Source organism: Pristiophorus japonicus, chromosome 5 (genome assembly GCF_044704955.1).
Source record: "Pristiophorus japonicus isolate sPriJap1 chromosome 5, sPriJap1.hap1, whole genome shotgun sequence".
NCBI classification, from domain to species: domain Eukaryota; kingdom Metazoa; phylum Chordata; class Chondrichthyes; family Pristiophoridae; genus Pristiophorus; species Pristiophorus japonicus.
This window is the reverse complement of record NC_091981.1, coordinates 270,260,955-270,286,862: the sequence shown is the minus strand read 5'-3', so window position 1 is coordinate 270,286,862 and position 25,908 is coordinate 270,260,955. Positions and strand designations below refer to the sequence as shown.

General features: G+C 43.1%; 1 protein-coding gene across 1 annotated transcript in view; it reads right to left on the bottom strand.

Annotated features, from left to right (window-relative positions):
• The window catches only part of LOC139264705 (protein canopy homolog 1-like), a 100,022-nt gene that overhangs the window by 30,100 nt on the left and 44,014 nt on the right, over positions 1 to 25,908 (bottom strand). Inside the window, exon 2 of the mRNA XM_070881645.1 lies at positions 18,878 to 18,993. Coding sequence (XP_070737746.1) covers positions 18,878 to 18,993 — 116 coding nt within the window. The remainder of the gene's footprint in view (positions 1 to 18,877; positions 18,994 to 25,908) is intronic.

The window sequence follows — 25,908 nt, the reverse complement described above, 5'->3', positions numbered from 1 at the left end:
GACCCTACCCGCTTCTTAGACTATGACAGTGCCAGCAAGCCATTTGGGACCATGTCCATAGTTGAGTAAAAATACAGGGTCATTGACTTCAATATCGCGTGACAAATTTGCGCAATCACGCTTTATTGATGCCGCCTGCCCTCGACATGATCATGGAGATCAGGGTGGACGAGAGAAAGCATCGTTCTGCGCGCCCTTTTCATGAGCAGCTCGGCTGTGGGAACCCCGATGAGTGAGTAGGGTCTGGTGCAGTAGCTGAGCAGGATTCTGGACAGGCGTGTGTGTGGGGAGTCTTCCGACAAGCGTTTCAAGCTTTGCTTGATGCTTTGGACTGCCCGTTCTGCCTGGCCGTTGGATACGGGCTTGAACGGGGCAGATGTGACGTGCTTGATCCCATTGTGGGTCATGAATTCAGCGTTGGTGAAGCACGGCCCGTTGTCGCTGGCAAGGACATCAGGTAGGCCGTGTGTGGCAAACATGGCTCGTAGGTTTTCAATGGTGGCAGTGGATGTGCTTACCGACATTATTGCACACTCAATCCACTTAGAATAAGCATCCACAACAACCAAGAACATTTTGCCTAGAAACGGCCAGCGAAGTCAACGGGGATCTGAGACCACGGTTTGGAGGGCCATGACCACTAGCTTAGCGGTGCCTCTCTGGGTGCATTGCTCAGTTGAGAGCAAGTGTTGCATTGGCACACGCAAGACTCCAAATCTGAGTCGATGCCACGCCACCACATGTGGGATCTGGCTATAGCTTTCATAAGAACAGCTGTAGGCCATCTAGCCCCTCGAGCCTGCTCCGCCATTCAAAGAGATCATGGCTGATCTGGCAGTGGACTCAGCTCCACTTACCCACCTGCTCCCCATAACCCTCAATTCCCTTATTGGTTAAAAATCTATCTATCTGTGATTTGAATACATTCAATGAGCTAGCCTCAACTGCTTCCTTGGGCAGAGAATTCCACAGATTCATAACCCTCTGGGAGAAGAAATTCCTTCTAAACTCGGTTTTAAATTGGCTCCCCCGTATTTTGAGGCTGTGCCCCCTAGCTCTAGTCTCCCGACCAGTGAAAACAATCTCTCTGCCTCTATCTTGTCTATCCCTTTCATTATTTTAAATGTTTCTATAAGATCACCCCTCATCCTTCTGAACTCCAACGAGTAAAGACCCAGTCTACTCAATCTATCATCATAAGGTAACCCCCTCATCTCCGGAATCAGCCTAGTGAATCGTCTCTGTACCCCCTCCAAAGCTAGTATATCCTTCCTTAAATAAGGTGACCAAAACTGCACACAATACTCCAGGTGCGGCCTCACCAATACCCTATACAGTTGCAGCAGGACCTCCCTGCTTTTGTACTTCATCCCTCTCGCAATGAAGGCCAACATTCCATTCACCTTCCTGATTACCTGCTGCACCTGCAAACTAACTTTTTGGGATTCATCCAGTGCCAGCCATGGAAGGTGCATCATAAAACTGTAACAAAACTGTTTTATAGTTTTGTTCAGACATTTTAATAGGATGCATCTGAAATATGGAAACTAAATCATTTTTCTTCCTCCTGCAAGTATTAAAAAAAATGCCACAGAGTGTCAGCTTTGGAAAATCAGCAAGTGTCCTGTGGAAAGGAAGGCAAGTGGTTTCAATCAAAGATATGCAAGTATTGCATTCCAAATTTCGGTACTCCTCGGCACACATATTTCACAAGCATTCACACATCAAGTCTAATCGAGTATTCATCTGATGTCTAAATTGGAATGTTCCTGCCTACCTCTCATTTTGTCCCCTCACTTCTTGGTATAAAGGAAACAACACGAGAAATTGTATTCGGTTCAAATCAACGCCATCACGAACCTTATCGTCATCTAAATAGGCTTTTGACCCCCAGGTGCAGAACAGTTCATGCACAAGGACCCCCAGGTCCCTCTGCACCGCAGCATGTTGTAATTACTCCCATTTCAAATAATATTCCCTTTTACTGGTTTCCCCCCCCCCCCCCCACCCCAAGGTGGATGACCTCACATTTTCCGACATTGTATTCCATCTGCCAAACCTTAGCCCATTCGCTTAACCTATCTAAATCTCTTTGCAGCCTCTCTGTGTCCTCTACACAACCTGCTTTCCCACTAATCTTTGTGTCATCTGCAAATTTTGTTACACTACACTCTGTCCCCTCTTCCAGGTCATCTATGTATATTGTAAACAGTTGTGGTCCCAGCACCGATCCCTGTGGCACACCACTAACCACCGATTTCCAACCCGAAAAGGACACATTTATCCCGACTCTCTACTTTCTGTTAGCCAGCCAATTCTCGATCCATGCTAATAAATTTCCTCTGACTCCGCGTACCTTTATCTTCTGCAGTAACCTTTTGTGTGGCACCTTATCGAATGCCTTTTGGAAATCTAAATACACCACATCCATCGGTACACCTCTATCCACCATGCTCGTTATATCCTCAAAGAATTCCAGTAAATTAGTTAAACATGATTTCCCCTTCATGAATCCATGTTACGTCTGCTTGATTGCACTATTCCTATCTTGATGTCCTGCTATTTCTTCCTTAATGATAGCTTCAAGCATTTTCCCCACTACAGATGTTAAATTAACCGGCCTATAGTTACCTGCCTTTTGTCTGCCCACTTTTTTTTTAAAACAGAGGCGTTACATTAGCTGCTTTCCAATGCGCTGGTACCTCCCCAGAGTCCAGAGAATTTTGGTAGATTATAACGAATGCATCTGCTATAACTTCCGCCATCTCTTTTAATACCCTGGGATGCATTTCATCAGGACCAGGGGACTTGTCTACCTTGAGTCCCATTAGTCTGTCCAGCACTACCCCGCTAGTGATAATGATTATCTCAAGGTCCTCTCTTCCCACATACCAGTGACCAGCAATTTTTGGCATGGTTTCTGTGTCTTCCACTGTGAAGACTGAAGCAAAATAATTATTTAAGGTCTCAGCCATTTCCACATTTCCCATTATTAAATCCCCCTTCTCATCTTCTAAGGGACCAACATTTACTTTAGTCCCTCTCTTCCGTTTTATATATCGGTAAAAGCTTTTACTATCTGTTTTTATGTTTTGCGCAAGTTTACTTTCGTAATCTATCTTTCCTTTCTTTATTGCTTTCTTAGTCATTCTTTGCTATTGTTTAAAATTTTCCCTATCCTCCAGTTTCCCACTAACCTTGGCCACCTTATACACATTGGTTTTTAATTTGATACTCTCCTTTATTTCCTTGGTTATCCACGGCTGGTTATCCCTTCTCTTACCGCCCTTCTTTTTCACTGGAATATATTTTTGTTGAGCACTATGAAAGAGCTCCTTAAAAGTCCTCCACTGTGCCACCGTTTAGTTTGTGTTCCCAGTCTACTTTAGCCAACTCTGCCCTCATCCCACTGTAGTCCCCTTTGTTTAAGCATAGTACGCTCTTTTGATACACTACTTCCTCACCCTCAATCTATATTACAAATTCAACCATACTGTGATCACTCATTCCGAGAGGATCTTTTACGAGGAGATTGTTTATTATTCCTGTCTCATTACACAGGACCAGATCCAAGATAGCTTGCTCCCTTGTAGGTTCTGTAACATACTGTTCTAAGAAACAATCCCGTATGCATTCTATGAATTCCTCCTCAAGGCTACCCCGTGCGATTGGATTTGACCAATCGATATGTAGGTTAAAATCCCCCATGATTACTGTTGTTCCTTTTTCACATGCCTCCATTATTCCCTTGATTATTGCCCGCCCCATCGTGAAGTTATTATTTGGGGGCCTATAAACTATGCCCAACAGTGACTTTTTCCCCTTACTATCTCTAATCTCCACCCACAATGATTTAACATTTTGTTCATTAGAGCCAATATCATCTCTCACAACTGCCCTGATATCATCCTTTATTAACAGAGCTACCCTACCTCCTTTCCCTTCTTGTCTATCCTTCCGAATTGTCAGATACCCCTGTATGTTTAATTCCCAGTCTTGGCCACCCTGCAACCACGTTTCTGTAATGGCCACCAAATCATACCCATTTGTAATGATTTGTGCTGTCAACTCATTTACTTTATTTCGAATGCTGCGTGCGTTTAGGTAGAGTGTTTTAATACTCGTTTTTAAACCATGATTTTTAGTTTCGACCCTTCCTGCAGCCCCTTGATATTCATACATATTGTCCCTTCCTATCACCTTGTCGTTTACACTTACCCCAGTGCTATTCTGCTCTGTTGCCTCCTGCCTTTTGCATTCTTTCTTGGGGTCCTGTTCATCTGAGCTCTCACCCATGCTAACTAGCTCAGAGCCCTCTCCTGGGTTCCGAATACTCCTTGCATTGAGGCACAGAGCTTTCAGGCTTGCCTTTTTATTACACTTTGACCCTTTAGAATTTTGCTGTACAGTGGCCCTTTGTTTTTTGCCTTGGGTTTCTCTGCCCTCCACTTTTACTCATCTCCTTTCTGTCTTTTGCTTCTGTCTCCATTTTGTTTCCCATCCCCCTACCATATTAGTTTAACTCCTCCCCAACAGCACTAGCAAACACTCCCCCTAGGACATTGGTTCCAGTCCTGCCCAGGTGCAGACCGTCCGGTTTGTACTGGTCCCACCTCTCCCAGAACCGGTTTCAATGTCCCAGGAATTTGAATCGCTCCCTGTTGCAACACTCCTCAAGCCACGTATTCATTTGAGCCATTCTGCAATTCCTACTCTGACTAGCACGTGGCACTGGTAGCAATCCCGAGATTATTACTTTTGAGGTCCTAATTTTTAATTTAGCTCCTAGCTCCTTAAATTCGTCTCGTAGGACCTCATTTTTTAAAAAAACCTATATCGTTGGTACTAATGTGCACCACGACAACTGGCTGTTCACCCTCCCTTTTCAGAATGTCCTGCACCCGCTCCGAGACATCCTTGACCCTTGCACCAGGGAGGCAACATACCATCCTAGAGTCTCGGTTGCAGCCGCAGAAATGTCTATCTATTCCCCTTACAATCAAATCCTCTATCACTATTGCTCTCCCACTCTTTTTCCTGCCCTCCTGTGCAGCAGAGCCAGCCACGGTGCCATGAACTTGGCTGCTGCTGCCCTCCCCTGATGAGTCACCCCCCCCCCCCCCCCCAAACAGTACTCAAAGCGGTGTATCTGTTTTGCAGGGGGATGACCGCAGGGGAACCCTGCACTACCTTCCTTGCACTGCTCTTCCTGCTGGTCTTCCATTCCCTAGCTGACTATGCCTGGGTGGGTACTGTGTAGGTCACATATGAACATTTCCCTGCCTTTCTTGGGCAAAACCACACAATTACCCCACAAAAGACAGTCCACCTGTATGGACATTTCGTCTTTACGCCACTGGAATGGCTTGATCTCTTCCTGCATCTCGGCTGGGACGCTGGACCAGCTCGCATGGAGGAGGCAGTTTTTTTTTTTTTTTTTACAAGGGACAGTAAAGGATCCTGGCTGGTCCAGGTCCTGATCTGACGGGCCGTGACGGGTGACACTTTGTTTTCAAATGCATCCATCCCAAGTGCAAGTCTGCAGGCTGTGCCATTTCCACCCCGGAGGTGGGCAATGGTTGCCGACTGAGGGTGTCAGCGCAGTTCTCTGTGCCTGGCAAATTACATAGTTAAATGCAGACAGCGTGAGCGCCTATCTTTGGATGAGAGCAGAGGCATTGGTACTGATACCTTTGCTCTGAGAATAGCGATATGAGCGGCTTATGGTCAGTTTCTAACCCGAACTTACACCCAAACAGATATTGATGCATTTTTTTTTAGCCCCATTAACGCATGCCAGAGCTTCTTTTTCAATCATGCTGTAGACCCTTTGAGCCTTGGACAAGCTCCTGGAAGCATAAGCAACCGGTTGCAATGTTCCCAATTATTTCACTTGTTGTAACACACACCCGACCCCATACGAAGACATCTTGCAAGCTAGCACTAAACGTTTACAAGGATAATACAGGACAAGCAGTTTGTTGGAACACAACAGATTTCGTGCTCTCTCAAAAGCTGTCTCTTGTGATTTCCCCCATACCCAATCATCTCCCTAGCGTAGCAACATATGTAGAGGTTCTAGCAAGGTGTTTAACCCGGGTAGGAAATTACCAAAATAATTGAGCAGTCCCTGGAACGACCGCAGCTCAGTCACGTTCTGTGGCCTCCGTCTTGGTGTCAGTGGGTCTGATGCCGTCTGCCACAATTCTTCTCCAAGAACTCAACCTCTGGTACCAGGAATACACACTTCGAGCATTTCAACCTGAGTCCCACATGATCTAACCGATTAAGAACTTCTTCCAGGTTCTGCAAGTGTTCGATGGTGTCCCGACCTGTGATCAGTATGTCATCCTGGAAAACCACGGTGCGCAGAACCGACTTTAGCAGACTCTCCATGTTCCTTTGATAAATAGCCGCAGCCGATCGAATCCCAAACGGGCATCTATTGTAGATGAACAGACCTTTGTGTTTGTTGATGCAGGTGAGGCCTTTCGAAGAGTCCGCCAGCCCCTGTGTCATGTAGGCCGAGGTCAGGTCCAACTTGGTGAACGCCTTCCCTCCTGTCAGCGTCACAAATAGGTCATCTGCCTTGGGTAGCAAGTACTGGTCCTGCAGCGAAAAACGGTTAATCGTTACTTTATAGTCCCCGTAAATTCTGACCGTGCCATCGCCCTCGAGAACCGGAACAATCGGACTGACCCACTCAAACTCCACCGGTGCGATGATGCCCTCTCATTGCAGCCTGACCAGCTCGATCACCACTTTCTCTCGCATCATATATGGCACCGCCCGTGCCTTGTGGTGGATGGGTCATGTACCGGGAATCAAATGGATCTGCATGTTCGTCCCCGAGAAACTTCCGATGCCGGGCTCAAACAACGACGGAAACTTGTTCAGAACCTGGGCACGAGGCGTCGTTGGCAGACCAAAGGGCTCGGATGTCGTCCCAGTTCCAGTGGATTATTCCCAGCCAGCTTCTGCCGAACAGTGTGGGGCCATCTCCTGGTACTATCCATAGTGGTAGTTCGTGCACTGCTTTATCAAAGGAGACCTTTACTGCTGCGCTGCCAATTACAGGGATCAGCTTTTTAGTCTAAGTCCGCAGCTTGGTGTGAATGGGGCTCAACTTGGGCCTGTGTGCCTTGTTGCACCACAGCCTGTCGAAGGCCTTTTTGCTCATGATGGACTGACTCGCACCCATGTCCAATTCTATGGATACTGGAATTCCATTCAGTTCAACTTTTAACATGATCGGTCAACATTTCGTGGTGAAGGAGTGTACCCCGTACACTTCTGCCTCCTCGGTTTGAGTCTCTATTCAGTTTGATCCGCCATGGATCGGTCTTCCTCTGCAACATGGTCGTCTGCACAATCGCTGGAGGTGTCCCATTCTTCCATAGCCTTTGCACGCATAGTGTTTGAAGCGGCATTGATGGGCTCGATGATCACCACCGCAGCGCCAACAAGGTGTTAACTACCTCGCATTAACGCTTGATGGCGGACTCAGTCATTTGAGGTCGTGCAGCTGTAGGCGTGTACAATCTGCCATGTGCATTCCTGCCTGAAAATGACGTTACTTTGTATACAGTACTTGCCGAAACATCTTTATGCTGCAAAATGTGTTTGGTGTTATCGCTGCTGGACATAAATGCCTGGGCTATCGTTGTGGCTTTGCTCAGGCTTGGTGTTTCAACAGTCAATAGTTTGCGAAGGATAACCTCATGGCCAATGCCAAGCACAAAAAAGTTTCTCAGCATTTACTCCAGGAATCCATCAAATTCGCAATGTCCTGCAAGGCGCCTTAGTTCGGCGAAGTAGCTCGCCACTTCTTGGCCTTCAAACCGTTGACATGTGTAAAATCAATACCTTGCCATCAGAACGCTCGCCTCCAGATTTAGGTGCTCCCGGACCAGCGTACACAGTTCTTCATACGATTGGGTTGTTGGTATCACCGGAGCAAGAAGATTCTTCACGAGGCCACAGGTTGTTGCCCCGCAGACGTGAGGAGGATCGCCGTTTGTTTGGCAGCGTTCTCATTCCCTTCCAGCTCGTTGGCCACAAAGTATTGGTCGAGTCGCTCCACGAAGGCCTGCCAATCGTCCCCTTCTGAGAATTTCTCCAGGATACCAACAGTTCTCTGCATTTTCGCGTGATGGTTCGTTATCTCGTCGCCAGTTGTTACGTCCATAATAAAGTAATGTGATTGAGTACTGTAGACGTGAGTAAGTGTGACATTAGTCTCTTTCTTCTAACTCCAGAGTGTTGGTACAGCATGGGAGGCCTGCTTATATACAGTGCTCCCAGGGGATGCTGGGATCCCTTGGGACCCCAACAGGTATGCCCTCTGGTGGCAGTAGAATGCTGGTTACAAAAAGAGTTGTATACATAATACACCCGACCTGACTCTGATGAGACATGCAGCACACTATTTATAAAATTGTATTCAGTTGGACCTGTTCTACAATAAGCAACATGCAGCAATACTTTAACTTCTTGAGACAGGGACAGCTTTTAATTTTCAATTGAAAAAAAACTGCACAATTATCTGGTTTCTCATGTGATGATAGTAATAGAAGTCTTTAAAATTATGAATGGTTTTAGAGTGGACACCGAGCGAGTGTTTCCACTTATGGGGAAGAGCATAACACGAAGCCATCATCACCAAGAAATCTAATAGAGAATTCAGAAGAAATTTCTTTACCCAGAGAGTGGTGAGAAAATGGAACTCGCTACCAAAGAGAGAGTGATTGAAGCAAATAGTATAGCTGCCTTTAAGGGGAGGCTAGATAAGCATATGAGGGAGAAGGGAAGAGGGTCATGCTGATCGATTTAGATAAGGAAAGACAGGAGGAGGCTAGAGTGGAGCATAAATGCCAGCATGGACTGGTTGGACCAAATGGCCTGTTTCTGTGCTGTATATTTTATGTAACGCTATGTAAATTAAATCATTAAAATTCAATTGTAACTTTAAAAAATCTAATTGAGATTTCAATATTTCCCTACCATAGTTATTTTTTTCCGTAATAAGTAGTATTGTATCTGGACATTTTTTTCAGAAAATCACAAATCATAAGTTTCGGCACAGTACAGTAACATTTTACATAACTCACCATCGGTTTCCTAGCTCCATTTGAACAGTCCTTAGCCTAGCTATCTTCACTTGTTTCAGCAATGACCTGCCCTCCACCACAAGGTCATGATCAGGGTTATTCTCTGATGATTCTGTATTCAACTCCATTTCCACCTCTCCAGCCCATGCCAGTCTGTAGCAGGGTCTGTATAACATTCAGTTGACAAGTAGCAGGTCACACTGGCACCAAGTAATGATCATTTCAAACAAGAGAAAGCCAAGCCATATCCCCATGACTTTCAATGGCACCATCATTGGGCAATCTCCTATCAACATCTTGGAGGTCACTACTGACCAGAGGCTTAACTGGGCAAGCCACAAACACCCAGAGACTCCTGATCCCTTAAATCCTTACCACCATCCACAAGGTTCAAGTCAGGAGTGTGACTGAATATGCATCACTCGCTTCAACTGGTGCAACCACAATAACACTCATGCTCCACACCATCCGGAATGGAGCACTTCACATCCTGCCATTGAATTCAATATCCATCCTCTCCACCATTGGTACACTGTGAATGCAGTAGAGATGAGCTACAAAATCACAGGAAGAGAAAGACCATTCAGCACATCTTAATTTATTCATCCAAAGAGATCCTAACATTTCTAAAATGATTCCAGGATTTTTGCCTCCTTACTCTAACTGGAAGTTTATTCCATATATTGATCACGGTGAAGAATTTCCTGATATCAGTCCTAAAATTAACTTTTACTGGTTTGACCTTGTTTACAGAAGAGTTTAAGCTCTACTCCCACAATTTAAAGTAAACTATTATTCCAGATTAAATTGCTTTCCATACCCTTAACAATTTGTATTGTCGGAGGAGTTCGGAGACGTCGAGGCGCCTATAATGGCCCAGCGCGTCGGTAAGATGGCAGCCGATGGAGCTCGGGTAGTCCGGGCAGTGTCGAGAGGCCTATAAAGGCCCAGCGCGTCGGTGAGGCGGCAGTCAAGGAGCTCGGGCAGTGTCGAGAGGCCGAAAAAGGCCAGCCAGTGCTGCTGCAGCAGCGAGAGAAGGCAAAAAAGTAGAAAGAAATCAAAAGGTGACGTCACAGCCAAGGGGGTAAGTGATTGGCAAGTAGCTTTTCTTTTCTTTTTTTCTTTATCAGTAAGTAACCTTTAGCATTATTGCTGCCAATCTGGGGGAGGTGGGACCAGTACAAACCGGACGGTCTGCACCTGGGCAGGACTGGAACCAATGTCCGAGGGGGAGTGTTTGCTAGTGCTGTTGGGGAGGAGTTAAACTAATATGGCAGGGGGATGGGAACCTATGCAGGGAGACAGAGGGAAATAAAATGGAGTCAGAAGCAAAAGATAGAAAGGAGAATAGGAAAAGTGGAGGGCAGGGAAACCCAAGGCAAAAAAACAAAAAGGGCCACATTGCACCAAAATTCTAAAAGGGCAAAGTGTGTTAGAAAGACAAGCCTGAAGGCTCTGTGCCTCAATGCGAGGAGTATTCGGAATCAACTGCGCAGATAGCAGTTAACGGGTATGGTGTCATTGGCATCACGGAGACATGGCTCCAGGGTGACCAAGGCTGGGAACTCAACATCCAAGGGTATTCAGCATTTAGGAAGGATAGACAGAAAGGAAAAGGAGGCAGGGTGGCGTTGCTGGTTAAAGAGGAAATGAATGCAATAGTAAGGAGGGACATTAGCCTGGATGATGTGGAATCGGTATGGGTGGAGCTGCGTAATTCCAAAGGGCAGAAAACGCTAGTGGGAGTTGTGTACAGACCAGCAACAGTAGTAGTGAGGTTGGGACAGCATCGAACAAGAAATAAAGGATGTGTGCAATAAAGGTACAGCAGTCATCATGGGCGACTTTAAACTACATATTGACTGGGCGAACCAAACTGGTAGCAATGCGGTGGAGGAGGATTTCCTGGAGTGTATTAGGGATGGTTTTCTAGACCAATATGTCGAGGAACCAATTAGAGAGCTGGCCATCTTAGACTGGATGATGTGTAATGAGAAGGGACCAATTAGCAATTTTGTTGTGCGAGGCCCTTTGGGGAAGAGTGACCATAATATGGTAGAATTCTTTATTAAGATGGAGAGTGACACAATTAATGCGGAAACTAGGGTCCTGAACTTAAGGAAAGGTAACTTCGACGGTATGAGGCGTGAATTGGCTCGAACAGACTGGCAAAGGATACTGAAAGGGTTGATGGTGGATAAGCAATGGCAAACATTTAAAGATCACATGGATGAACTTCAGCAATTGCAAATCCCTGTCTGGAGTAAAAATAAAATGGGGAAGGTGGCTCAACCATGGCTAACAAGGAAAATTAAGGATAGTGTTAAAGCCAAGGAAGAGGCATATAATTTGGCTAGAAAAAGCAACAAACCTGAGGACAGGGAGAAATTTAGAATTCAATAGAGGAAGACTAAGGGTTTAATTAAGAGGGGGAAAATAGAGTACGAGTGGAAGTTTGCAGGGAACATAAAAACTGACTGCAAAAGCTTCTATAAATATGTGAAGACAAAAAGATTAGTGAAGACAAACGTAGATCCCTTGCAGTCGGACCTTCGGTTCTGTCTTCACAAAGGAAGATACAAATAACCTTCCGATTGTACGAAGTGACAGTAGGTCTAGTGAGAAGGAGGAACTGAAGGATATCCTTATTAGGCAGGAAATGGTGTTAGGGAAATTGATGGGATTGAAGGCCAATAAATCCCCAGGACCTGATAGTCTGCATCCCAGAGAACTTAAGGAAGTGGTCCTAGAAATAGTGGATGCATTGGTGATCATTTTCCAACAGTCAATCGACTCTGGATCAGTTCCTATGGACTGGAGGGTAGCTAATGTAACACTACTTTTTAAAAAAGGAGGGAGAGAGAAAACAGGTAATTATAGACCGGTTAGCCTGACATCAGTAGTGGGGAAAATGTTGGAATCAATCATTGAGGATGAAATAGCAGCGCATTTGGAAAGCAGTGACAGGATCAGACCAAGTCAGCATGGATTTATGAAAGAGAAATCATGCTTGACGAATCTTCTGGAATTTTTTTGAGGATGTAACTAACAGAGTGGACAGGGGAGAACCAGTGGATGTGGTGTATTTAGACTTATAAAAGGCTTTTGACAAGGTCCCGCACAAGAGATTGGTGTGCAAAATCAAAACGCATGGTATTGGGGGTAATGTACTGACGTGGATAGAGAACTGATTGGCAGACAGGAAGGAGAGTCAGGATAAACGGGTCCTTTTCAGAATGGCAGGCAGTGACTCGTGGAGTGCCGCAGGGCTCAGTGCTGGGACCCCAGCTCTTTTCAACATACATTAACGATTTAGATGAAGGAATTGAGTGTAATATCTCCAAGTTTGTGGATGACACTAAACTGGGTGGTGGTGTGAGCTGTGAGGAGGACGCTAAGAGGCTGCAGGGTGACTTGGACAGGTTAGGTGAGTGGGCAAATGCATGGCAGATGCAGTATAATGTGGATAAATGTGAGGTTATCTATTTTGGGGGCAAAAACACGAAGGCAGATTATCTGGATGGCAGTAGATTAGGAAAAGGGGAGGTGCAACGAGACCTGGGTGTCATGGTCCATCAGTCACTGAAAGTGGTCATAGAATCATAGAAAATAGGTGCAGGAGTAGGCCATTCGGCCCTTCGAGCCTGCACCACCATTCAATGAGTTCATGGCTGAACATGCAACTTCAGTACCCCATTCCTGCTTTCTCGCCATACCCCTTGATCCCCCTAGTAGTAAGGACTGCATCTAACTCCTTTTTGAATATATTTAGTGAATTGGCCTCAACAACTTTCTGTGGTAGAGAATTCCACAGGTTCATCACTCTCTGGGTGAAGAAGTTTCTCCTCATCTTGGTCCTAAATGGCTTACCCCTTATCCTTAGACTGTGACCCCTGGTTCTGGACTTCCCCAACATTGGGAACATTCTTCCTGCATCTAATCTGTCTAAACCCATCAGAATTTTAAACGTTTCTATGAGATCCCCTCTCATTCTTCTGAACTCCAGTGAATACAAGCCCAGTTTATCCAGTCTTTCTTGATATGTCAGTCCCGCCATCCCGGGAATCAGTCTGGTGAACCTTCGCTGCACTCCCTCAATAGCAAGAATGTCCTTCAAGTTAGGAGACCAAAACTGTACGCAATACTCCAGGTGTGGCCTCACCAAGGCCCTGTACAACTGTAGTAACACCTCCCTGCCCCTGCACTCAAATCCCCTCGCTATGAAGGCCAACATGCCATTTGCTTTCTTAACCACCTGCTGTACCTGCATGCCAACTTTCAATGACTGATGTACCATGACACCCAGGTCTCATTGCATCTCCCCTTTTCCTAATCTGTCACCATTCGGATAATAGTCTATCTCTCTGTTTTTACCACCAAAGTGGATAACCTCACATTTATCCACATTATACTTCATCTGCCATGCATTTGCCCACTCACCTAACCTGTCCAAGTCACTCTGCAGCCTCATGCAGGTACAGCAGGCGGTGAAGGCGGCAAATGGTATGTTGGTCTTCATAGCTAGGGGATTTGAGTATAGGAGCAGGGAGGTCTTACTGCAATTGTACAGGGCATTGGAATATTGTGTACAGTTTTGGTCTCCTAATCTGAGGAAGGACGTTTTTGCTATTGAGGGAGTGCAGCGAAAGCTCACCAGACTGATTCCAGGGATGGCTGGACTGTCATATGGAGAGACTGGATCAACTGGGCCTTTATTCACTGGAGTTTAGAAGGATGAGAGGGGATCTCATAGAAACGAATAAGATTCTGATGGGACTGGACAGGTTAGATGCGGCAAGAATGTTCCCGATGTTGGGGGAAGTCCAGAACCAGGGGACAGAGTCTTAGGATAAGGGGTCGGCCATTTAGGACTGAGATGAGGAGAAGCTTCTTCACTCAGAGTTGTTAACCTATGGAATTCCCTGCCGCAGAATGTTGTTGATACCAGTTCTTTGGATATATTCAAGAGGGAGTTAGATATGGCCCTTACGGCTGAGGGGATCAAGGGGTATGGAGAGAAAGCAGGAAAGGTGTACTGAGGGAATGATCAGCCATGATCTTATTGAATGGCGGTGCAGGCTCAAAGGGCCAAATGGCCTACTCCTGCATCTATTTTCTATGTTTCTATGTATACTTCTACAAGATCACATCTTGACTTAAAAGATAGGTTTATAGTACATGCGTGTGAATGCATGAATCGTGGTAAATAAGGTTGATGAGCTGCAGGCGCAAACAGACACATGGGAATTTGATGTGACGATAACGGAGACTTGGCTCAAAAAAGGGCAGGATTGGATACTAAATATTGCTAGATACTAGGTGTTCAGGAAACATAGGGAATAAAAGAAAGGAGGTGGAGTGGCAGTATTGATCAAGAAGAATATTACAATGCTGGAGAGAGAGAATGTCCTGGAGGGGTCAAGGACAGAATCTATTATATCAATAGAGATGCCATTACACTACTAGGCGTATTCTACAGGGCGTCAACTATAGGGAAGGATATAGAGGAGCAAATTTGCAGGGAAATTCTAGAGGTTCAAGAACTATAGAGTAGAGTAGAGTAGTGAGAGTGGGGGACTTCAACTCTCCTCATATAGTAATAGTGCAAAGTGCAGAGAAGGGGAATGATTTCTGAAGTGTGTTCAGGAGAACTTTCTTGATCAGTACATTTCCGGTCCAACGAGGAAGGAGGCATTGCTGGATCTGGTTCAGAGGAATGAGGTGGGTCAAGTAGAGGAAGTGTCAGTCGGCAAACAGCTAGGGAAGAGTGATCACAGTATCATAAGGTTCAGACTAGCTATGGAAAAGGACAGGGAGCAATAGAGTAAAAACACTTAATTGTAGGAAGGCCAATTTCAATGGCTGGAGAATGGCCTGGGTAAATTGGAGTCAAAGATTGGCAGACGGGCAAAACTATAAATCAAACAATGGGCTGCCTTTAAAGACGAGATGGTTCAGGGACAGTCATGGTGCATTCCCACGAGGCGGAACCAAAGCCAGAGTTCCCTGGATTACAAAAGAGAGCAAGATGAAGCAGAAAAAAGGGGCGTATAACAGATGTCAGGTTGAGAATACAAGCAAGAACCTAGCTGAATATCGAAAGTTCAGAGAATTGAAAAAGGAAATAAAAGTGGCAGAGAGTACAAGAATAGATTGGCAGCTGACATAAAAGGTAATCCAAATGTCTTCTGTAGGCATATAAATAGTAAATGGATAGTAAGAGGGGTGGGGCTGATTAGAGACCAAAATGGAGACCTACGCATGGATGAGGTACTAAATGAGTACTTTGCATCGGTCTTCACCAAGGAAGATGATGCTCCCAAACTCATAAGAGGAGGTAGTTGAAATACTGAATGGGATAAAAATTGTTCAGGAGGAGGTGCTAAAAAGGCTGGCTGTACTTAAAAGTAGATAAGTCACCAGGACCAAATGAGATGCATCCTAGGATGCTGAGGGAAGTAAAAGGTGGAAATTGTGGAGGTACTGTCCATAATCTTCCAATCCTCCTTGGATACAGGGCTGGTGCAAGAGGACTGTAAAAGTTCATTTTCAACGACAGAGGCTGTTTGGCAGTAATTAAGACTGATCATTCCATTAAAAAGGATACTTAAGACAGAAATGGACAAGCCCCAACTTTCTGTGGTGCGTTTAGCTTTCAATGGAGTAATAAGCTGTGGAGAGCAATTTGCAGATTATCACATTGAACGCTGCGTTCACTTGAAGTTGCTGTCCGATTTGCGCAGAAATAAGTGGAGTGCCATTAGCCTCATTATTTTATTTTTAAAACAGCAAATTCTCGTCTATTATGTTGCAGTTAGCCACATTTTTATTTCAACTGGGTATAAAGCCAGAAAAAAAGTTTCACAAAAAAAATTGCTGTCCACATAGACCAACACAAATTTTTATTGTGTAAAGCCAAATTCAAGTTGATTCGACTCCACAGGACCCCCACAATTTTTCAGAACAGTTGGGGGTTTGGAAGTCACTGTGCATTTCCAGGACACAAATATTTTTACCTACTGATCACTAATTCCAATCCTAAATTCACATTAGCTGTGATATGCTTTTAAGACACCTCCTGCTGCTAACAATTAACATAATGATTAATGTTTTATATTGCTCAACACAAATGAATGATACAAGTAATGCAGTAGCATTAGGGTACGGTCATGTAGTGGTTAAGTTACTGGAAGAGTAATCCAGAGGCCTGGACTAATAACTCAGTATACAAGTTGAAATCTTACCATGGCAGTTTGAGAATTTGAATTCAGTTAAAAAAACATGGATTAAAAAAAAAATGGTTATCAGTAGAAGTGACCATGAGGCTGACAGATCATCATAAAAACACAACTGGTTCACCAGTCTGCTTTAGGAATGGAAATCTGCTGTCCTTACCTGGTCTGACCTATGCCAAATGGTTGACCTTTAACTACCCTCAAAAGTGACCTAGCAAGCCACTCAGTTGAATCAAATCATTACTAGGTTGATTCCGGGGATGAGGGGGTTGACTTATGAGGAAAGGTTGAGCCTCAACTCATTGGAATTCAGAAGAATGAGAGGTGACCTTATCGAAAAGTATAAGATTACTAGGGGGCTTGACACGGTAGATGCAGAGAAGATGTTTCCACTTATGGGGGAGACTAGAACTTGGGGGCATAACCTTAGAATAAGGGGCTGCCCATTTAAAACTGAGATGAGGAGAAATTTCTTCTCTGAGGGTTGTAAATCCGTGGAATTCACTACCTCATAGCACTGTGGAAGTTGGGTCATTGAATACATTTAAGACAGAGATAGATCGTTTCTTAACCGATAAGGGAATAAGGGGTTATGGACAGCAGACATGATCGGATCAGCCATGATCATATTAAATGGTGGAGCAGGCTTGAGGGGCTGTATGGCCTACTCCTGCTCCTATTTCTTATGTTCTTTTGTTCTTATTACAGCTGTTCTAGAAGGTGGCCCACCATCACCACTTTCTCTGAGTAACTAGGAATGGGTAATAAATGTCAGCAACGCCCACATCCTGAGAAAGAATAACACAAGTTTAATGTTCACAGTCAACTATGTTGGTAAACAACATGAGTTATTAAAATTAATGACCAGTGAACACATCTTTTTAAAGGTGGTTTTGGCTCAGGGAGGAGTATTGGCCAAGGAAACAGGAGGAGGAGACAGAACACAAGTGTAACATCTAATCCAAAGGACAGCATTTCTGACAATTTAGTACTCCCTCATTACTGAAGTGAACCATCAACCTACGTTATGCGCCAAGTCTGAGTGAGTCTCAAACCCACAAACATTGATCCAGATATGAAAATGCCTAACCAAGTCTAGCTGGCACATTGTGCCAAAGCTAACAACAAAAGTGCATCATATGTGCAATTCTACTCCATTTTAAAGCAATTGTTTACACATGCATTACCATAGACTCAAGAATGATACATCTCTGAAGGAAGCCATTCGGCCCATCATGCCTGCAGTGAAGCTTCCCAATTAATCCCAAGTCCCTACTCTTTCCCCATAGCCCCATAATTATTTCCCCTCAGCAGATCAACTACATTAGCAGCATTCTCTTCTCTGATGCAGACAGATGCAAAGTACTCATTTAGTACCTCAGCCATGACCTCTGCCTCCACAAGATCATCTCCATTTTGGACCCTTTTTTCAGGCCCACCCTTCCTTTGATGACACTTTTACTATTTGTGTGTTTCTAAGGAGACTATTGGGTCCCCTTTTACGTTAGCCACTAATCTCTCGTCATGGTCTCTCTTTGCCACTCAGTCCTTTTTTAGATCCACTCTGTACTTTCTATATTCAGCTTGGTTCTCTACAAAATTATTAACCTTACAATTGTCATAAGCCTCCTTTTTCTGTCTCATTTTAATCTCTATCTTTAGTCATCCAAGGAGCTCAAGCCTTAGATGCTCTTCTTTTCCCTCTCATGGGAATGCACCTACTCTGTACACGAATCACCTCTTCTTTGAAGGCCTCACATAGTAATAGTGCATTCTAAAATTTAAGAGCCATATATTGATCATTTGAGGAGTGCCACACTTAAGTACGATGACCAGAATTTTAGATTAATTTAAACTCATTTCTCCCCTTCTGTGATGCATCTCATAGTATTCTATTTTAGGTTATATCGAACAGTTATTGCTGGAAGAATTTTTGAGTTAGATTGCAAACACGTCATTCCTTTGAACATTTCCCCAAACTACAATCTTTACATACATCAGCAATAGAGGCAATCATGTAGTTTTGCAGAGAGAAACTGACTTAAACTAAACTCAGAATAAATCTCCTTAATTTAATGAGCTAGCTTTCACTTTGAGGACAAATTCTATTAAACATACATGTAATAAAAGTGAACCCAAATAAACCAGCAGTGAACTTCACTCACAGGCACTTAAAAATATCAGTTCCCTGTACACCACAATAAACATTCCAGATCCTTTTTTGAGAATAAGTCATCTCGCTGCTCCAATTATATCTATAAAACTCAGACCTACCATTAAAAGCTACAAACAGCATACTGGAAGGGTAAATTTGGAATTTCTCCATTCTGTATTTCACGAAGGTTCTTCGAATGTTTTAACTACTTTATATATTAAAATCTATCCAAGATAGTATAAAAAAATTATTTCCATTTCCCAAGGGAAGACTCAATTTTTATTCTATTACCCCATATGATTAAGGTTACTGAATTTGTGGACCACTGCTGTTTGGATAAGTAGCTGTAAATTGTGCATATTGAATAGTATACATACCTCATTTGGTTTTTGAGAGCCATCAGCACTAATTCGGAAAGATCCCACTTGAATAGTTTTTTTTGGATCCACTTTCTTAACTGCCCAGTCTATTTCATCTACTAGGGCCCTGCAAACTTAAATAAAAACAATGTCAAATCAAAACATGATACAAAAAGAAAGTTTTTAAACTAAAAAATGAAAAGCTATTAAAATATTGGTAAAACAGATTCACAGAACAAATCTCAAACATTCAGCTGCCCTATCAATTTGGTGATATTTCCTACCAAGGATTGCTGTATACAAAAGTATGAATATAGGCATATGAAAAGGTTTGAAAGTGAAACATCCAATTTACAAACAAAAAAAACCCAGCTCACCTTAAAATATGAGCAATACTTCCATGGCATGAGTACCTAACGAGACATTGCAAATGTTCTATTTCATTAAACGTAACACAGCTAGTTAAATAAACTGGTTCAGTGTTACTTGAGTACTTAAGGCAAAGAGATCATCAGAACATAAGAAATAGGAGCAGGAGTAGGCCATACAGCCCCTCGAGCCTGCTCCGCCATTTAATATCATGACTGATCCGATCATGGACTCAGGTCCACTTCCCTGCCTGCTCCCCATAATCCCTTATCGGTTAAGAAACTGTCTATCTCTGTCTTAAATTTATTCAATGACCCAGCTTCCACAGCTCTCTGAGGCAGTGAATTCCACAGATTTACAACCCTCAGAAGAAATTCCTCCTCATCTCAGATTTAAATGGGCAGCCCCTTATTCTAAGATCATGCCCTCTAGTTCTAGTTTCCCCCATCAGTGGAAACATCCTCTCTGCATCCACCTTGTCAAGCCCCCTCATAATCTTATATGTTTCGATAAGATCACCTCTCATTCTTCTGAATGCCAATGAGTAGAGGCTCAACCTTTCCTCATAAGTCAACACCCTCATTCCCAGAATCAACCTAATGAACCTTCTCTGAACTGCCTCCAAAGTATATCCTTTCTTAAATATGGAAACCAAAACTGAATGCAGTATTCCAGGTTTGGCCTCACCAATACCCTGTATAACTGTAGCAAGACTTCCTTGCTTTTATATTCCAATCCCTTTGCAATAAAGGCCAAGATACCATTGGCCTTCCTGATCACTTGCTGTGCCTGCATACTAACCTTTTGTGTTTCACGCACAAGTACCCCCAGGTCCCGCTGTACTGCGGCACTTCGCAATCTTTCTCCATTTAAATAATAACTTGCTCTTTGATTCTTTCTGCCAAAGTGCATGACTTCACTTTCCAACATTATATTCCATCTGCCAAATTTTTTGCCCACTCACTTAGCCTGTATGTCCTTTTGCAGATTTTGTGTCCTCCTCAAACATGGCTTTTCCTCCCATCTTTGTATCATCAGCAAACTTGGCTATGTTACACTCGGTCCCTTCTTCCAAGTCATTAATATAGATTGTAAATAGTTGGGGTCCCAGCACTGATCTCTGTGGCACCCCACTAGTTATTGATTGCCAACCCGAGAATGAACCATTTATCCCGACTCTCTGTTCTCTGTTAGTCAGCCAATCCTCTATCCATGCTAATATATTAGCCTCAACCCCGTGAACTTTTATCTTGTGCAGTAACCTTTTATGTGGCACCTTGTCAAATGCCTTCTGGGAGTCCAAATACACCACATCCACTGGTTCCCCTTTATCCACCCTGTTCGTTACATCCTCAAAGAATTCCAGGAAATTTGTCAAACATGACTTCCCTTTCATAAATCCATGCTGACTCTGCCTGACTAAATTATGTTTTTCCAAATGTCCTGCTATTGCTTCTTTAATAATGGGCTCTAACATTTTCCCAACCATAGATGCTCGGCTAACTGATCTATAGTTTCCTGCTTTTTATCTGCCTCCTTTTTTAAATAGGGGTGTTACATTTGCAGTTTTCCAATCTGCTGGGACCGCCCCAGAATCCAGGGAATTTTGGTAAATTACAACCAATGCATCCACTATCCCTGCCGCTACTTCGCTAGACACTAGGATGCAAGCCATTAGGTCTAGGGGATTTATCCGCCTTTAGTCCCATTATCTTACTCAGTACCACCTCCTTAGTGATTGTGGTAAGTTCCTCCCCCCCCACCCCGCCATAGCCCCTTGACTGTTGGAATATTCTTCGTGTCCTCTACCTTAAAGACTGATACAAAATATTTGTTTAGAGTTTCTGCCATCTCCATGCTCCCCATTACTGATTCCCTCGTTTCGTCCTCTATGGGACCCACATTTACTTTAGCCACTCTTTTCCTTTTTAGATACCAATAGAAACTCGTGCTGTTTTTATATTTCGTGCTAGTTTACTTTCATAGTCTATCTTCCCTTTCTGAAATCATTTTTTGAGTCATCCTTTGCTGGCTTTTAGAAGCTACCCAATCTTATGTCCTTCCACTAGTTTTGGCCACTTTGTATGCCCTTGTTTTTAATTGGATACTGTCCTTTATTTCTTTAGTTAGCCATGGATGGCTATCTTTTCTTTTACACCCAATCATGCTACACCTTGTTATTTATGGTTATTTGGAAAGTTTAAAACACTTGTGAACAGATCTGACCAGTGTACGGATAGTGAAATGAATACCAAATGGGTGTATGAGAATGTTTAAATCCACACAACCTCATTCCTCTCCTTAGCTTCATTTGCATCTCTAAATTTCTTCTGAATTAAATACTATCCTCAAAAAAGAATTGTGTTTCAAAGTTTGATGAGGTTTTGATTTCTAAGCAAAACAATTCCATCTACTCTTACCTAGCAGTCCTTACAGATCTTGGAATGAGAAAAATGTACGAAAATAAGTGTGTAATTCACAGAATTTGAAAATCCAAGAACATTTTTCTTTTAGTACCAGAAATAACATCTAATCTTAAAATATTGTATTGGTTGAGGTTATGACGGCTCGCTTATGTTATCTCTGGTTCCATGTCACATTCATCCTGGACTGCATCATTGAAGCATACAGCCAACAAATCCCCAACCCAATCTAATTTTTCTATATTCGCCTATCTTGAAGATTAAAAATGTACAAAAAAAGGATTCGTACTTTTGTAATATTGGAATTTATAGGACTACACTGTTAGTTATTTTTCATGTCATTCAGGACTCTGCTGCAACTGCTGGGTGAGATGAGCTGGCAGGCTAAATTTGGATAGTAATCAAAACATCAACAATGACTACATCCTTGAAATGCCGAATTCTCTTCAGGAACATAACGTTTTTTTTTAAAAAAAAGAAAATTTTAGTTCATGGAATACAATAAAAGTGTAAATTTAACTTAAACTAGAGCTTTGATTTTCTATTAGTTTGCAGCAATGCATTATGAAAGGTCACTGATGGACAGTAGGTAAAATATTAGGAGTTATTATTCTACATAACAGATGAATGGTCACGAGCAAGTCAGTCAAGTCTTTTCAGCCAATGAAGGAGCAAGCACTTGTAGAACGTTAAAATGTAAGAAGCCATAGCACAATGCATAATGGTTTTGATTGAACTGAACTATGCACATGAACTGGTGATGAGATTTGTAATGTGTTTAAAAGTCAAACATCTTTCTGCAAACAGGACTGTAAGCATTTATTTCCTGTCGTATTTGAATCATTAACTTACACTGTAAATATCGACAGCCTTTTATCTTTTCAAAAATGCATTTTTAAAAGCAGCCAGAATTTACTGCAGCTGGTGTACGAACTCCGACATAACCTTGCCCATTTTGCACTGGAATGTGCTGTAAATTAGAGATCCAAACAGCATGGCGCCCTCTACAGAGCATCGAGGAAATGTGTGAACAGGGCAAACAACTGTGTGTCTCCTGAACCAATCAAATTGAACTATTATATAGGATATACAGCACAGAAATAGGTCATTCGGCCCAACCCATCCATGCCGGCATTTATGCTCCACTCGATCCTCCTCCAGTCTTTCCTCATCTAACTTTCAGCGTAACCCTCTATTCCCTTCTCCCTCATATGTTTATCCAGCCTCCCCTTAAATGCATCTGTGATATTCAGTTCAACCACTCCGTGGTAGCGAGTTCCACATTCTCACCACTCTTTGGGTAAAGAAGTTTCTTCTGAATTCCCTATTGGATTTCTTGGTGACTATCTTATATTGATAGTCAAGGGGCTATGGCGGAGTAAGATAATGGGACTAAAGGCGGATAAATCCCCTGGATCTAATGGCTTGCATCCTAGGGTCTTACGAGAAGTAGCGGCAGGGATACTGGATGCACTGGTTGTAATTTACCAAAATTCCCTGGATTCTGGGGATGTCTCATCAGATTGGAAAACTGCAAATGTAATGCCCCTATTTAAAAAAAAAAAGGAGGCAGACAAAAGCAGAAAACTATAGACCAGTTAGCCGAACATCTATGGTTGGGAAAATGTTGGAGTCCATTATTAAAGAAGCAGTAGCAGGACATTTGGAAAAACATAATTTAGTCAGGCAGAGTCAGCATGAATTTATGAAAGGGAAGTCATGTTTGACAAATTTGCTGGAATTCTTTGAGGGTGGATAAAGGGGAACTAGTGGATGTGGTGTATTTGGACTTCCAGAAGGCATTTGACAAGCTGCCACATAAAAGGTTACTGTGCAAGATAAAAGTTCACAGGGTTGAGGCTAATATATTAGCATGGATAGAGGATTGCCTAACTAACAGAAAACAGAGAGTCGGGATAAGCAACCAGTAACTAGTGGGATACCACAGGGATCAGTGCTGGGACCCCAACTATTTACAATCTATTTTAACGACTTGGAAGAAGGGACTGATTGTAACTTAGCCAAGTTTGCTGACAATCCAAAGATGGGAGGAAAAGCAATGTGCGAGGAGGACACAAAAAAAATCTGCAAAAGGACAGACAGGCTAAGTGAGTGGGCAAAAATTTGGCAGATGGAGTTTAATGTTGGAAAGTGCGTAGTCATGCATTTTGGCAGAAAAAAAAATCAAAGAGCAAGTTATTATTTAAATGGAGAAAGATTGCAAAGTGCCGCAGTACAGTGGGACCTGGGGGTACTTGTGCATGAAACACAAAAGGATAGTATGCAGGTACAGCAAGTGATCAGGAAGGCCAATGGTATCTTGGCCTTTATTGCAAAGGGGATGGAGAATAAAAGCAGGGAAATCTTATTACAGCTATATAAAGGTATTGGTGAGGCCACACCTGGAATATTGCATGCAGTTTTGGTTTCCATATTTATGAAAGGATATACTTGCTTTGGAGGCAGTTCAGAGAAGGTTCACTAGGCTGATTCCGGAGATGAGGGGGGTTGACTTATGAGGAAAGGTTAAGTAGGTTGGGCCTCTACTTATTCGAAACGTATAAGATTATGAGGGGGCTTGACAAGATGGATGCAGCAAGGATGTTTCCACTGATGGGGGAGACTAGAGCTAGAGGCCACGATCTTAGAATAAGGGGCCGCCCATTTAAAAGAGAGATGAGGAGAAATTTCTTGAGGGTTGTAAATCTGTGGAATTCGCTGTCTCAGAGTTGTGGAAGTTGGGTTATTGAATAAATTTGAGAGAAATAGACAGTTTCTTAAACGATAAGGGGATAAAGGGTTATGGGGAGCGGGCAGGGAAGTGGAGTTGAGTCCATGATCAGATCAGCCATGATCTTATTGAATGGCGGAGCAGGCTTGAGGGGCCATATGGCTTACTCCTGTTCCTATTTCTTATGTTCTTATGTGGACTTTCAAAGGTGAGTAAAATTGAAGCCCATGGGGTAAAAGGGGCAGTAGCAGCATGGATATAAAATTGGCTAGGGATAGAAAAGAGAGTTGCTGTGAATGGCTGTTTTTTCAGACTGGAGGGTGGTATACAGTGGTGATCCCCAGCGTTCAATACTAGGACCACTGCTGTTTCTGATCTATATTAATGACTTGGAGGCACAGGGCAGAGTTTTGAAATTTGCAGATGTCGCCAAACTTGGAAGTGTAGTAAACAGTGAGGAAACATGGTCAGACACATGCTGGATGAAATTCAATGCAGAGAAGTGTGAGGTGATACATTTTGATAGGAATAATGAGAAGAGACAATATAAGCTAGATGGTGCAATTTTAAAAAGGGTGCAAGAATACAGAGACCTGGGAATGTTTTTGCACAAATCTTTGAAGGTGACAGGACAGGTTAACAAAGCAGTTATTAATAAAGCATATGGGACCCTGGCTTTAGAAGTAGAGGCGTAGAGTAGAAAAGCCAGGAAGTCATGCTAAACATTAGTTTGGCCCCAGCTGGAGTATTACATCTAATTCTGGGCACCACACTTTAGGAAGGACGTGAAGTCTTTGGCAAGGGTACAGAAGAGATTTAAGAGAATGATTCCAGGGATGAGGGATTACATTTATGTGGATAGACTGTATAAGCCTTAGAGCAGAGAAGACTATGAGATTTGGTAGATGTGTTCAAAATCATTAAGGGTTTAGATAGAGTAAATCAAGCAGAACTGTTTCCAATGGCTGAAGGGTCGACAACCAGATTTAGATAATTGGCAAAATACCCAGAGACGACATGAGGGGAAAAAAAATTACACAACGAGTGGTTAGGATCTAGAATGCACCGTCTGATACAGTGGTGGATACAGATTCAATAGTTGTCTTCAAAAGGGAATTGGAGAAATACTTGGAGAAAAAATTGCAGGGATATGGGGAAAGAGCAGGGGAGTGGGACTAACTGGATTGCTTTTCGAAAGAACCGGCGCAGACTCGATGGGCTTAATGGCCTTCTTCTCTGCTATGATTAAAACAACTGTGCTTTTGGTATAAGCCTCTAATACATTCTGCCACTTAACATTGCTGCTGCCAGGAGGCCTATAGACAACTCCCATTTTTAGGTCCACTCTTATTCCTCAATTCTAACCATAAAGTCTCCATTGACTGCTTTACCTTATGGGAACGGTAGCATAGTGGTTAAATTACGGGACTATTAATCCAGACTAATAATCCGGAAACGCGAGTTTAAATCCCATCACGACAGCTGTGGAATTTAAATTCAGTTAAATAAAAAAAATGTAAAATCAG